Source organism: Vulpes lagopus, chromosome 2 (genome assembly GCF_018345385.1).
Source record: "Vulpes lagopus strain Blue_001 chromosome 2, ASM1834538v1, whole genome shotgun sequence".
In the NCBI taxonomy this organism is placed as follows: Eukaryota; Metazoa; Chordata; class Mammalia; order Carnivora; family Canidae; genus Vulpes; species Vulpes lagopus.
The window spans coordinates 72,394,467-72,409,744 of record NC_054825.1 but is presented as its reverse complement, the minus strand read 5'-3'; the positions used below and the strand labels follow the sequence as shown (position 1 = coordinate 72,409,744).

The 15,278-nt window shown below is 39.0% G+C and overlaps 1 protein-coding gene across 3 annotated transcripts; it reads left to right on the top strand.

Moving 5' to 3' along the window:
- The first annotated feature begins 9 nt into the window (after positions 1-9).
- HAUS2 (HAUS augmin like complex subunit 2) lies at positions 10-13,377 on the top strand. 3 transcript variants are annotated; one of them, XM_041744162.1, is made up of 6 exons: positions 10-153; positions 6,259-6,351; positions 6,683-6,752; positions 8,770-8,902; positions 10,176-10,284; positions 12,235-13,377. In XM_041744162.1, the coding sequence occupies exons 1-6, from the start codon at positions 61-63 to the stop codon at positions 12,442-12,444; spliced, it is 708 nt and encodes a 235-aa protein (XP_041600096.1). In that variant the 5' UTR covers positions 10-60; the 3' UTR covers positions 12,445-13,377. The 3 variants fall into 3 exon arrangements, with proteins under 3 accessions (XP_041600096.1, XP_041600097.1, XP_041600098.1); XM_041744163.1 differs by lacking the exons at positions 6,259-6,351; positions 6,683-6,752 and having other exon boundaries at positions 23-153; XM_041744164.1 differs by lacking the exons at positions 10-153; positions 6,683-6,752 and having other exon boundaries at positions 6,274-6,351.
- Positions 13,378-15,278: the final 1,901 nt, after the last annotated feature.

Sequence of the window (15,278 nt, the reverse complement as noted above, 5' to 3'; positions counted from 1 at the left end):
GGCGCGTCCGCCTGGCGTTCCACTCACTCTCGGCGCCCGCCCGGGACTTGGGGCCCAGCCATGGCCGCCGCGAGCCCCTGGGACCCCGCGCCCGAGCCAAGTGCTGCCGGGCTCCTGCTGAGCCATTTCGTAGCGTCGGGGATGGTCACTCAGGTGCGTGGGCGGCGATGGCGTCATTAAAGGGGTGCCGACGGTGGCGACCCAAGATCGCCGTGAGGTGGTGGTGCCGGGCAGCGGGCGTGTGTGCGAGGGTGCTGGGTGGCGGCTGTGCTGTGGTAGAGGCCGGTGGAGCCTCTTCCAGGCGACAGTAGTGACGGTTCTGCCGTGGTTGTGCGAAAGCGGGTTCGAGTAGTGAGAGGATTTTTTTTAAAGATTTATTTATTTATTCATGAGGGACACAGAGAGAGAGAGAGAGAGAGGCAGAGACACAGGCAGAGGGAGAAGCAGGCTCCACGCAGGGAGCCCGACGTGGGACTCGATCCCAGGACTCCGGGATCACGCCCTGGCCTGAAGGCGGCGCTAAACCGCTGAGCCACCTGGGCTGCCGGAGAGAGGATGTTTTGAGTGTCTGCGAGCGAGTTACCCGGTCAGTTCGTGAGAGATAATAAAGATCCATCTTCCTCCCGCTTTTTCGCACCCGATGATACTGCCTCTATCTTGTAATAGGTGCTGGGGTTGGGAAATAGGGGTAAGTAATTAAAACACAAACATTCTCAAACAAGCCTGTTTGTGTGAGGTACTGAAGCGTATTTGGGGCGGGAGACGCTGGGTACAGGAGAGGGTCAGGAAAAGCACGCGACGTTAATAGGCAAAAAAAAATGAATGAAAAAAAAAATGGCGGCAAAGACCCGAAAGACCTTGGAACGTGAATGGAGGAGGGGAGTAATTAGAAGAGAAGAGGCGGATTAGCCCAAGCGGTGGTAGTTTTAGGTTCCACAAGCACATGCTCATATGCCAAAGGAAACGAGCCGGTGGAGGGAGAAATGAAATATGTGAGGCAACAATGGAATCCAAGTGGCCGAAGTGACAAGGGAATGGGAAAAGTGAGGTTAAGGGAAAGAAATTTTGAGATAACGAGCAAGTTGAGGATTTTCGCTGAAAGAAGCTGGAAAGTGGGAAGGTAAAATCATCTGCAGAGATTAACAGTATGAACATGATGGAAGATTTATGGAAAATACACAACTTTGTATACTTAGAAGAGTCATTAGAGTCTTGTACCTTACACTTTTTTTTTTAAGGTTTGTTATTAGAAAGAGGGGAGGAGGGGCAGAAGGAAAGAATTTCAAACAAACTCCTCTCTTAGCTGAGTAGGAAATGGGGCTCCCTGCCACAGCCCTGAGATAAGGACCTGAGCTGAGATCAAGAGTGGCTTAACCCAGGGAATCACCCACGTGCCCTTACCGTACAGTGCCTATTTTTAAGATAAACTAAAAGGGCGCTTAGATGGCTCAGGTGGTTAAGACTCTCACTCTTGATTTCTGCTCAGGTCCTGATCTAAGGGTCCTGGGATGGAGCCCTACCTGTGGCTCCATGCTGAGTGGGGAGACTACTTTAGGATTCTCTCTCCTCTCCCTCTGCCCCTCCTCCTCCATGCTTGCTTGCTGTCGCTTGCTCTCTCTCTCTCTAAAATAAATAAATAAATCTAGAAGAAGAAGAAGAAGAAACAACTAAGGTCTAAGGAGACCCAAGAAATTTAGGCAAGGTCACTTAACTAGTGAAGTAGATCACAGAGCCGTCCCTCTTCGGACACATTGTATCGTCTCTAAGATGAACTGTGATAAATGATACTGTGACACTATGTTGAAAGAGTTTAAACTTCTGTTGAAGAATTCTTATAGATTACTTGAGATTGTAGTAACCAGATCTTTTGAATTTTGGAGGGGAAAGGAGGTACAGATGAATGCATTGGAAAATAGGCAAAAGATAACTACAGCACTCCCCAGTTCTCACCTTCCTCTCCTCTCCTGTGTTTTCTTCCTACCAAGTGGCCTGATACTGTCATTTGCATCATTTAGTTCTGTAACAAAGTAATTTGGTAAGCTCATACTGTAAGACATTGGGGCTTTACCCTCTAGAGTGTATTGGTTAAACACCTAAGAGAATTTTAGGCATTGATAAGTCAGCTGTTTGTTGGAGTAGAAGTTTTGGAGAAGATTTTCCTACTGTCCTTCAAGTAGCACTAATTAGACAGTTACCTGTTTTGCATACTGGTGAGATCTGCCAGTCCATAGCTCTTTTAGACCATCTTAAAATCTTATTACACAACTAGTCCCAATGAGGAAACTTTACAGATTTGTACTATGATTTTACTTTAAGCAAACATTGCATATGAAAACGTATCATTAGAAGGATTTAGCATTGGTTCTTTCAAAATGATGTTATATGATCTCTTTAGTCTATCCCTTAAGTGTACAACATCCCACATGCATTAGAAATCAAGTGATGCTTAAAATTGTGATATGAAAAACTCTTCCAGAAAACATAGCTTATTTGAGCTTTCTTCTTTTGATCTATCCATTGGAGAATGATTTAGTGAAAGAAAGGTATAGGTAACTCTCTGTAGGATAAAGTTGTTTTCGTTCATACCCTAGGACCATGTTAGTGGCCTTAAATCTTATGGATTTTTTCTGGCAGCTTTAATCAGTATGGTAACTTGATTGAGTACATACAGTTATACTATATAGAGATACAGATAGACATATATCTATATATATGTTATTTGTATATTTATATGTATGTTTATAAACTTATATATATATATATCTTATTTTCTGTGTTTCCTGCCCTTCTCTGTATGCTTTCCCTCGTTTTTACTGCTCTTAACTTCTCTGCTATACTGCCTCCCTTTTAATGTTCCTCAGCTAGAATTCAGTATGAAGTGGAAAGAACGAAAAAGAAGAAAGGATGTCCACAGACACAAGTTTATATGTATATATTATGTACACAGTGTTATCAGGATTTTTATATTACACATAAAGTCCTGGATTTCAGCTTCTTGTGCCTAGCAACAGAATGAACAGAAATGCCTCAAGCAGATTTCCTTTTTCAGGATCCTTTCATTTTCTTTTTTTTTTAATTTTTTTTTTTATTTATGATAGTCACAGAGAGAGAGAGAGAGGGGCAGAGACACAGGCAGAGGGAGAAGCAGGCTCCATGCACCGGGAGCCCGATGTGGGATTCGATCCCGGGTCTCCAGGATCGCGCCCTGGGCCAAAGACAGGCGCCAAACCGCTGCGCCACCCAGGGATCCCGGATCCTTTCATTTTCAGTGTCCCTTTACCCTACTGGCATATAAAGCATATAATATAAAATGGCAATGATCAACAGTAAAGACTTTTCTGTATTCCCCAATCCTTGCCTTTTTTTTTTTTTTTTTTAAATAAGATATAGGGCTAAGTCACTGTCCTCAAATAGTTAGAATTTCTATTCGAGAAATTTGACAACTCTCTTTTTCCTTTCTCCTTTTGGCTCTCCCGTGAATACTCTTCTTTTTCCATTGGTTTCCCTTGCATATTGTTGGCTAAGCTCCATTACCCTGCTGTAGAGCCCAGAAGTTCACTAGTATGCATGTGTGCAGTTAAGATTAGTGTATACACAAGGCGGGATGAAGAGATACCAGAGAATGAGTAAATTACAGTGAGAAATGGGAGATGTTTTACTTTCATTTACCTTATACCTAAGAGAAAGCAGAAAGAAGAGTAAAGGTTATACTGATATGATGGAAATGCAGTAAATTAGATTTGTCCTCATTTAAGCCATGATATATATTTATGGAATGAAGTTGAACTAATACTTTACTCCTTCAACCCTCAGTTTTGCCGTAAAGTATTTGCCTCATTGAATGGCATGTCTGTCTGTCCAGTCACTGGAGCTAGGATCCTTGGAGTCAATATTGACTGACTGTATCCCTGGTATCCCATATCAACCAAGATTTTTCAGTTTCATCTCTCCAGGGAATCACATCTCTGTCTTCCTTTCCTTTTTAACTGCTACTGACCTAGTCCACGTTCTCATCTTCTCACCTGGAATGCTATAGTAACTGCTTGTCTAAATATTCAACCTTCAGTCCCATCTCTCACCTAGCTTTTTTGGTTTTTAGTGGTAGGTCTTTTTGTGGCAAAATACTCCTAATATAAAATTTACCATTTTAACATCAGTGTATAATTCAGTGGCATGAAGTATAGTCACAATGTTGTGAATCTATTTTCAAAACTTTTTTTTTATCAACCTGATGGAAACCCCATACCCATTAAGTAGTCACTCTATTCCTTACTGCCCCCCCCCAGCCTCATAAGTTCTATTTTCCATATTATCCTCTTTAAATTTCTAAAATATGTATTATATATGAACATGTTACCTCGTCACCAGAAAACTTTGAATTACTCCCATTTTCTGCATTATAATTGCTTGTCATAGTTATCAAGATCTTTCATGATTAAGTAGGAAACTACATTCTCAGATTCATCTTCCCCTTCTTTTCACATATATATCAATACTAGAATATCTTTTCCTTCCCATCCATCCTGAATCTTCAATTGCCTAACTTAATAAATGCTAATAAAGTGTGTTATCATTGGCCAGCAAATTTTTACTATTAAGGGCCAGAGAATAAGTATCTGAGGCTTTTAGGTCCATATAATTGCATCTGGTGTATAGTGTGAAAGAAGCCAGAGATAATAAGTAAATAAATGGGTGCAGTTGAGTTTATTCTGAATCCTGAAATTTGAATTTCATATAATTTTCATGTGTCACAGAATACTATTTTTTAATTTTTTTTCTTCCCAGCATTTAAAAAATATAAAAACCATTCTTAGCTTATGGCCTATACAAAAACAGGCAGTGAGTGGGGTGCATTTAGTTCATGACTATCATTTTCTAACCCTTTTCCTATAAGATATGTAAAGATCTCTAAATATGCTAATATTCTTGAAAAGAAGAAAAGAGCGACGCCTGGGTGGCTCAGCGGTTGGGCAGCTGCCTTCGGCTCAAGTCGTGATCCTGGGATTCGGGATCAAGTCCCCGCATCAGGCTCCTGTGAAGAGCCTGCTTCTCCCTCTGCCTGTGTCTGTGCCTCTCTCTCTCTGTGTCTCTCATGAATAAATAAATAAATCTTAAGGAAAAAAAAAAGAAGAAGAAGAAAAGCATACAGAGAAAATTACGGATGGACTCGGGGGATGAACAATATTCTTATTCTGAAGCAACTTACAATTTAAGGAGGCAATATATGCAAGCAATATATTGCATGAAATAAGAGGATAAAAAGGAGGACATAAGCTTTTTAGAAGAAGAATTCCACCTGGACAGAAGATTCCTTTAAGAGAGTGAGAATGTGGGGCACCTGTGTGGCTCAGTGGTTGAGCGTCTGCCTTTGGCTCCGATCGTGATCCCAGGGGTCCTGGGATCAAGTCCCGCATCAGGCTCCCTACATGGAGCCTGCTTCTCCTTCTGCCTGTGTCTCTGCCTCTTTCTCTCTGTCTCTAATGAATAAATACAATCTTAAAAAAAAAAAAAGTGAGAATGTGAAAAGAGGCAGCCAATAAAGATCATTTAATGAATCAGATAAATGATTCCATGGTGGGAAACTATTTGATTTTAGTCCTCAGAAAGTCAAAGACTAGGTCTTGGTGATTTGTATAGAGGTGATTCTCCAACAATCTAAGCCTCGGCCTTCTTAACCTTACCAGCCTTCTCTGGTAAGCTGTCACTAATGTAAATATATTGTGCATAGTGCTTTAGGAAATAGAACACAATGATTAAGTGTTTTTTGTTTTTCTTGTTTTTTAAATATTTGGCCAAAGGATTTGTGATAGTGAATATTTAGGGTTTTTTGTTTTTTTTTTTTTTAAGATTTATTTATTTGAGAGGGAGGGAAAAAGAGAGAGTGTCTATGGGTGCACAGAGGGGATGGGCGGAGGGGAGTAAAAGGAAGAGGGTAAGAATACCAGGCCGACTCCTCACTGAGCATGGAGCCCAAAGTGGAGCTCAGTCTCATAACCCCAAAATCATGACCTGAGCTGAAACGGAGAATCAGATGCTTAACCCACTGAGCTACTCAGGCGCCCAGATGGTATTTTGCAAACAGGAAATATACATTGCTACTGTTACACTCTGTACTTCTTCCCCCCTCCCCGCCCCCCCCCCCGGGGGCAGTGTTGGACATAATAAATCCTCATGTTTTAAGCCTGTGGGTTTGCTATTCCAGTGCACATAGAAACTTTTTGTGACATACTACTGCTTTCTCTGTTCACTTACCAATAGGAGATGTTAAATATATCTAAGAAATCAGCTCCTTACTTTGTGAACTTCTCCAGACTACAGCAGATCACAAATATTCAAGCTGAAATCTACCAGGTAAATTATGTTGGACTTTTTACTTTCTAGTACAGGAAAAAAAATCTTGATTGATTCCAATAGCAGTTCTTTTGCACTTATAACATTGTCTAGCACATAGCCAGATAAGTGTTTACTTATAAGTGATAGTAGTAGTTAGTAGTAGCAGTAGCAGCAATAGGGCTTGAACACCAAAATGAAAATCTTCAGTAAATCCCCTGGGCTATCATAACAAATCCTTCTCCCTCCCCACAAATATTCCTGGGTTAAAGACTATGCTTTTTTTTACTAAAGTATAAGCCTTCAGGCACCATTCTACATGAGCTAAATGTTATTTTTCTTATTAATGTAGAAAAACTTGGAAATTGAACTTTTAAAACTAGAAAAAGATACAGCAGATGTTGTTCATCCTTTCTTTTTGGGTAAGTAGTTTGATGAAATAGTAATTATTGGAATTTCAACTTTTTCTTGGATAACCTTATATAAGTACCGGCAATAAAATTATGATATACCGTAATTTTTCCAGGTATTGCCCCAAAGCTAATGAAGTCTTCTATTCTGTGCTCAAATAGAAGTCTTATTCATTTGACTAGTACAAATAGCAGAAAATGTAACCAAGGTAGGAGCTCCTCAAATTCAGGAAAGCTTGAAAGACTAAGAAGGGCTGAGAAACTTTCCAGATTAAAGGAGACTAAAGGGACTCAATAGCCAAAGCATAGTATGGTCATGGACTGAATACTTGATCAGAAATTTCTTTTGCTATAAGGGACATTATTGAATTATTTGGTGATGTGTCTATATGGACTGTGTTAAATATTGGTAGTATTGTACCAATTTTAAATTTTATGAATTTGATACTTGTAATATAGTTACATAAGAGAATTTTCCTATTTAGGGAAATACATGCTCAGGTTTTAGGGGTAAAAATTTCATGTTATGTACAACTTAAGTGGGTCAGCAAAAATACATGTACTGAGTATGTGGAGAAAGAAGAAATAAAAATGTACCTAATGTTAATAGTTGGTGAGTTTAGGTGAAATGTATGTGGGAATATAATGAAACTTTTCTGTAAGTTTGACATTTTTTCAAAATAAAATTTAAAAGTGGCAATTTGCAGCCATTAACTGAATTCTGGGCAAAATATTAAAATGATCAGAAATAGTTTATAAGACAAATGCTTCTCTTTTTTTTAATTTTTTTATTTATTTATGATAGTCACACACAGAGAGAGAGAGAGAGAGAGAGGCAGAGACATAGGCAGAGGGAGAAGCAGGCTCCATGCACCGGGAGCCTGACGGGGGACTCGATCCCGGGTCTCCAGGATTGCGTCCTGGGCCAAAGGCAGGCGCTAAACCGCTGCGCCACCCAGGGTTCCCCAAATGCTTATTTTTTAATGTCCATGTAGAATGTTAGAGGCAGATAGATTTTATGTGAAGAATATGGCTCTGGCTTATAAAAACTGAACTAGGAGTAGAGTTGAATAATGCAAAGAATTTACTTTTTTTTTTTTTTTAATTGGAGCTTTTATTGCCTGGTGCTTATATAAGGTTAGCCATAACACCCCGTGCTCATCCCGCCAAGTGCCCCCCTCAGTGCGCATCACCCAGTCACCCTAACCCCCTGCCCACCTCCCCTTCCACTACCCCTTGTTCATTTCCCAGAGTTAGGTGTCTCTCATGTTTTGTCACCCTCACTGATATTTTTACTCATTTTCTCTCCTTTCCCTTTATTCCTTTTCACTAATTTTTATATTCCCCAAATGAATGAGACCATATAATGTTTGTCCTTTTCCGATTGACTTATTTCGCTCAGCATAATACCCTCCAGGTCCATCCACTTCGAAGCAAATGGTGGGTATTTGTCGTTTCTAATGGCTGAGTAATATTCCATTGTATACATAGACCACATCTTCTTTATCCATTGATCTTTCGATGGACACCGAGGCTCCTTCCACAGTTTGGCTATTGTGGACATTGCTGCTATAAACATTGGGGTGCAGGTGTCCCAGCGTTTCACAAAGCAAAGAATTTAGCACTGGATTTTGTTGTCAGCAGGCAAACTAAGAAAATTGTTGAAAGTAAACTGGTTTGATATTAAAGATAGCAAAGGCCAGATATTTAGGAGGGAAATATATTAATTTTTGACATTGGTAACATCAAAGCAAAAAGAAATTATTAGTGATTTTAAAACTTGTCATATTGTTGGGATGTGTGGGTGGCTCAGTGGGTGAGCATCTGCCTTTGGCTCAAGTCATAACCCCAGGGTCCTGGGATTGAGTCCCACATCTGGCTCCCTGCAGGGAGCCTGCTTCTCCCTATGCCTATGTCTCTGCCTCTCTCTGTGTCTCTCATGAATAAATAAATAAATGAAATCTTTTTAAAAAATAAAAATAAAACTTGTCATTTTGCTAACTATAATTCCTGTTTCTGGTTTGTATAGCTCAGAAGTGTCATACTCTGCAAAGCATGAATAATCATTTGGAAGCAGTGTTAAAAGAGAAGAGGTCCCTCAGGCAAAGACTGTTGAAAACCACTTGCGAGGAAAACTTGCCTATTGAAGCTGTTTATCACAGGTTAAATTAAAAAGTAGAAGTTAATGATTACGCATGTTTCCTAAGGGTATTTTTTGTTTAGACTGGTAGTTATTTCATAGCATAATTCATTAAACAATATATTAGTGATTATGTCTGTTAACAGTACTATTAATGCTGATACATAAAACCAGAAAGAAAATCTTTTGCTTTTAAAGAGTTAAGCTGTGGTGAAGAGAAAGGCATTCCTTTTGCCAACTGTGTTTTGGGAATGATGTAATGACTTCAGTGAAAGAAATTAGATCAATAATGTATAGTAAGATGAGTAAAAATTATTTTATTACATACAGACCATTTTTTATGAAGTAAACTTACTGTTCTGTTAATGTTGCCTATATGTAAAAATTCTCTTAGGGAATTTTTAAGTAGGGAGAGGTGAAAACAATGCCAGCTAAAGGGGGAAAAAGACTGAGTCCTGGACTTATTTGTGCTTTTTGTAGGCTTCAAAACCTTAGGCAAATGGTTCGTGTAGGTAAATGGTTTTTGTAGGCTTCAAAACCTTAGGCAAATGGTTTGTTAGCCTTAGTTTCCCAATCCATAGAATGGGCATACTCTGTTGCTCTTTTCCTTATATGAGTATTGCAAGTAAAATAATGAACAGTAAAGAAGCAAACATCTAGGGATCTGATTGCTAACCTTCTCAACCAATGCCTCACTAGCTGACCCTGAGCAAATCAGTACCTTTCTTAATTGTCAGGTATTTTATCTTTTAGTAAAAGAATAAATATAAAAATCTCATTCTTGTGGATATATTCAGTTATCTGTTCAATACAGTAAAATACCATTAATGTATATATTATACATTATATATCAGAAGAACTGAGTAATGATATTAAAGCATTTTGCAAATACGAAGGTTCAAAGTGGTTTTGGCTATAGGCTGTTTCAGTCAAGTACATTTATTCTTACTGTCTTCACACTTCGAGAATGAGTAGATTGAAATGTAATGAGATTTAATCTGGGGAAATTACTTATAGGATAAAATTATTAACATTAAGTTTTGTCTAATATTAGGTTGGGTACCAGATATTATTAGTGTTGTCTCTATTTTTCTCTTTGGATGACAAGTTAATTTCTGCTTAAAGTGAAGGAAAATGACATTTTTATCAGTGGTATTTCCATGAATTCAGAAAGGTTATTATTGGCTCACTGGGTTGATTGTAATTCTCTTATCTTATACTAAAAGTCCAAATTAAAAATAAAAAAGAACACAAAATAACTTAAATAAATAGTTGACTTTTTCTCCCTCTTTCAGATACATGGTACATTTACTGGAATTGGCAGTAACTTTCATCGAAAGATTAGAAAACCATCTTGAAACAATCAGAAATATCCCTCATTTAGATGAAAATCTAAGGAAAATGGTGAGTATTAACAATTTAAGTATCTCAACTACTTCACATTACATTGGCTCTATTTAGTTCCTTTATACTAGAATCTCAACTGTGTGAGCTCTTTGTTTAAACTTTTTTTTTCTTTTTAAAAGAGGGAGAAGTGAGGAAGGGGCAGAGGAAGAAAGAAAGAGAATCTTGGGTAGGCTCTATGCCCGGTGCAGAGCCTGACTGCAGGGCTTGATCTCACAACCCTAAGATCATGACCTGAGCCAAAATCAAGAGTTACTTAACCAACTGAGCCACCCAGGCACCCCTTTGTTTAACTTTTTGATGGCTTATATTCTGAATAAATTATTTCTTAAAATTAAGATGGATTTTGTTAGAGCTTTTTTAGAAGTCATTTTACATTGTTTTATTCTAATATTTAATAAATAAATGTTCTTTTTTATATTGTGCAAGGGGCAATGCTATAGGTATCAGGAGAGAGAAACAAATATGACCAATCCCTGCCCTCAAATTCTCAAGGTTTATTGAGAGAGCTGTAATAAGATACTCTCTATCTTGGCTTAGTTGGTTGAGCACCTGCCTTCAGCTCAGGTAATGATCCTAGAGTACCAAGAATGAGTCCTGGGAATCGAGCCCCTCTTTTAGCTCTGCACTCAGTGGGGAGCCTGCTTCTCCCTCTCCTTCAGCCCTTCCCCACTCATGCTCTCTCTCTCACTCTCTCTCTCTCAAATTAAATAAAATCTTAAAAAAAGAAGAAGAAGAAAATTAGCACTGGCAGTTTGGGGGAAGAGTAGTACTTCCCCTTTGGCTGATACTTAAAGATATTGAAAGGGAGATTAAATCAGAGTTAGTTTATGGAATGCCTTGAAAAGCAGACCAGGAAGCAGACTTTACTCTCCGAGTATTGGGGAACATTCAACAGTTCAAATGGATTTTTGGTTTGATTTTTATTTTAGAGCAGAGTAAAGAGGATGACTTATACTGTAATGGAGAAAATATTGGATAGAGTAGACCGAGTCAGGGGATCCCTGGATGGCTCAGCGGTTTAGCGCCTGCCTTTGGTCCAGGGCGTGATCCTGGAGTCCCGGGATCGAGTTCCGCATGGGGCTCCCTGCGTGGAGCCTGCTTCTCCCTGTGTCTCTGCCCCCTTCTCATAAATAAATAAAATCTTTTAAAAAAAAAAAAAAAAGGAGACTAAGTCACTCAAAGTATGGACAGAGAGCTCAGCATCACCTGGAAGCTTGTTAGACATGCAGAATTGCAGACTTAATTCACCTTAGACCTTCAGAATCCAAATCTGTAGTTTAACAATTTCCTCAGGTGATTCCTACACACATTAAGGTTTGATAAGCTGTAGGCTAGAGAACTAGGCAAATGAAGCAAAGGCAGAGAAACTTAGAAAATAAATACAAGCATTCAGATACAAGATTTAAAGCATAGGAAAACAAAAGATTATGTAGATTTTTATTTGGGATGGCAAATTTCTAGAATATGTCTACTTTTTGGACAAGGGACATACCCATGATCATGAAGTATCTAGCCTTGGTGACTTGAAGGTGAGTAGGATCAAGAAATCAAAAAAGCTAATGACTTTGTTTTCTGACATGCCTTGCACAGATAGTAAATCTTCTGTCATTGTTGAATTGCAACTGAATTGAGTTTGAGATACTGAATGTACATTCAGAGATTTTCAATAGACAAATATGGGACTGAATTTTAGGAAAGAAGTAGTTTTACAATATAAATTATGTGTCATCCGCTTTGAGGTGATAATTGAAGACAAAGGGAGGTGAACTCATAAAGAAAAAGCGTTTACTATAATTGGGGAGAACACAATTTTAAGATGCCTTTGTATTAAGGGGCTAGAAAAGGTTGGGTGTGAACTTTTGGTATCATAACCATTTATGATATAATAATGATGTATTAATGACAGATGTAATTTTTCCTGTTTTCTCCTTCTTTCAAATACTGCAGAGCATGGCTTTAGCAAAAATGGATATGTTGGTGACTGAGACAGAAGAATTGGCAGAGAATATACTCAAGTGGCGAGAACAGCAAAAGGAAATTTCCTCTTGTATTCCCAAAATACTAGCAGAAGAAAATTATCTTCATAAACATGATGTTATAATGCCTTCCTTACCTTTTACTTCTAAAGTTCATGTCCAAACCATTAATTCCAAGTGATGGTCAACTGTTTATTTTTGCCTAATTATATGTAGTCATCGAAGTCTATTTCTAGCCAATTGTAATATGGGCATTTATAGGCTCTGCTGCTAGCAGTACTGAAAGAGCTCTCTTTATATTGAAATACTAAGATTCCAAGTTCATTAAGACCAAATTGAATTTTGTTTTTTTCATGTATTTTCATTCTACTTTTCAGTAAAACTCTTGAAGATCAAATATGACAGTATCTCAGACAGGAGACTCTTATGTCATCTTTTTTTTTTTAATGTCTTTTTAAATGCTTGTTTCTGAATTAAAAGAGTCTCCTTGGAAATGAAAGTATGTTGAGTTTCGCTGTGAGACGGTTGCTAAGTATATATGAAAGAACAAATGTAGTAGGCCTGGCTGCTGTCCTTTGAAAGGCCTGCTTACAAAGTTGGCTCTTGTCTGGCTTCTTGGAATTTAGATTTCAGCAGGGCTCCTTCCACTATCACTGGTGATTAAAGTTGTTCATAGTGACTCAAGTGTTTCTGCAGTGTGGTTCTAGTCTCCCATTCCTTCTGGGAGTCTAGAATTTTGATATATATTAGACAGAAGGTACCTGTGTGGCTAGCCCATGATCATAACCCTGGGCACTGCATTTCTAATGAGCTTTCATGAATGACATTTGACACGTTACACCTTAGTTACTGTGGGAATTAAGCATATCCTGTGTGAGACTCCACTAGCAGAGGGCTCTGGAAGCTTGTGTCTGGTTTCACCTGGGCTTTGCCTTGTGCACCTTTTCCCTTTGCTGTTTTACTGTGTATGCTTTTGTTAATATCATGCCCATGGATACAGTGATACCCTGAACCCTGTGAATTCTCCAACCATCAAACCTGGGGGAAGGAAATATTCAAGACCCTGAGACATGAGGGGGGGGTGGTAAAAAAAAAAAAAAAAAAGACCCTGAGACATGAAGAAATTTCTGAGGGTGTTCATGGGCAGGCTTATGAGCAGGCAAAGAAGAAAGGTAGAATAAAGAACAGAAAAAGCCATATTATAGTAAAACTTTAAGTGGTTTGCCTTACAAAATGCTCAGATATTTTACCTGAGACTATTATACATATAAAAGAGAGCTGTATATTGGGGCGCGTGAACAGCCCAGTCGGTTAAGTGTCCCAACTCTTGATTTCATTTCAGCCCATGATCCTCAGGGTCTTGGGATCAAGCTCTGGGTCAGGCTCCACTCTCAGCAGGGAGTCCATTTGAGATTCTCTTCCTCTGATCCTCCACCTGTGCTTTCATGCACTCTCAATTTTTTTTTTAAGTGGTGTAACACTAAGCCTTAGGGTGTATTCATTTGTATGAATACTATAACTACCTATGGGTTATTTTTCAGACTTGGTATTTTCTTTTGCTTTTAAAAAATAGAAGCATCAGTATTTTTATGCTTTTGCATTCTCTGTCAGCAAGGTTCTCTGATCCTTTTCATCGTACTCCTTAACACAAGAAGACCTCAACACAGTGACTGAGTAAAGTAGTTCTTCAAAAGGAAGCAGGATCATTACTGAAAAACTGCCAGAACAACCAGGGATCATATTTTGAAGCCTACTTTGCTGACTTTGTAAATGGGATATAGAAGAGTGGTTGTAACATCTTGAACATTGCCTGACATTGTCTAGTCATTTGAACAAAGTTTTAGTTGTATTTCATTAGAAGTTTGTTCAAGCCCAGCCTTGGTTTCAGGGGATCCCTGGGTGGCGCAGCGGTTTAGCGCCTGCCTTTGGCCCAGGGTGCGATCCTGGAGACCCGGGATCGAATCCTACATCAGGCTCCTGGTGCATGGAGCCTGCTTCTCCCTCTGCCTATGTCTCTGCCTCTCTCTCTCTCTGTGTGACTATCATAAATAAATAAAAATTAAAAAAAAAAAAAAAAAAGCCCAGCCTTGGTTTCAAACATCTTTTTTTCTTCATGTGATTTCATATATTTTTTTGTGTGTGTATATATTTATATTTATTTTTTTTATTTTTTTTTTTTTTATTTATTTATGATAGTCACAGAGAGAGAGAGAGAGGCAGAGACACAGGCGGAGGGAGAAGCAGGCTCCATGCACCGGGAGCCCGATGCGGGACTCGATCCCGGGTCTCCAGGATCGCGCCCTGGGCCAAAGGCAGGCGCCAAACCGCTGCGCCACCCAGGGATCCCTATATTTATATTTATATATATACTATGTCACAAAAATTGATAATGCCTGGCTTTATCTTTTTATCTAGTATGTCTTTCTCAAAATTAAAAAAATAATAATAAACCTGTAATTTCTAACTAAAATTTTGTGGCCCTTGTCTGAATCCTATGTGATAGATTCTCTATGTAGTGTCTGCAGTTCAAGTATAGTTGCATAGGCCTATAGGTTACCTGACTCAAAAGCTTGAGGTAAGTTAAGACTGAGGCCTACTTTGGGTTATTGGCTGGGTCGACTGAGCATTCCAACTTGATTTCAGCTCAGGTTGTGATCTCGATGTTATGGGATTTATTCCTGTCTCAGGTTCTGCACTCAAGAGGGGAGTCTGCTTCTCTCCCTCTCTGACCCTCCAACACCCATCCTCTCTCTCAAATAAATCTTTAAAATAAGAAAGGTCTACCTTAAAGAAAAATTTGGGCAGCCCCATTGGCTCAGCAGTTTAGTGCTGCCTTCAGCCTAGGGCCTGATCGTGGACACCCGGGATCAAGTCCAGCATTGGGCTCCCTGCATGAAGCCTGCTTCTTCCTCTGCCTATGTCTGCCTCACTCTCTCTCTGTATCTCTCATTAATAAATAAAATCTTTGAAAAAAATTTAGTAGTATGGTAGTGTATAAGTACTGATCTTTTTTTT

Coding starts and splice junctions, on each gene's coding strand:
- HAUS2 (XM_041744162.1), top strand. CDS start 61: ATGGCCGCCGCGAGCCCCTGGGACCCCGCGCCCGAGCCAAGTGCTGCC. Junction 6,753..8,769: donor TGTTCATCCTTTCTTTTTGG/GTAAGTAGTTTG, acceptor TGGTTTGTATAG/CTCAGAAGTGTCATACTCTG. Junction 10,285..12,234: donor ATGAAAATCTAAGGAAAATG/GTGAGTATTAAC, acceptor CAAATACTGCAG/AGCATGGCTTTAGCAAAAAT.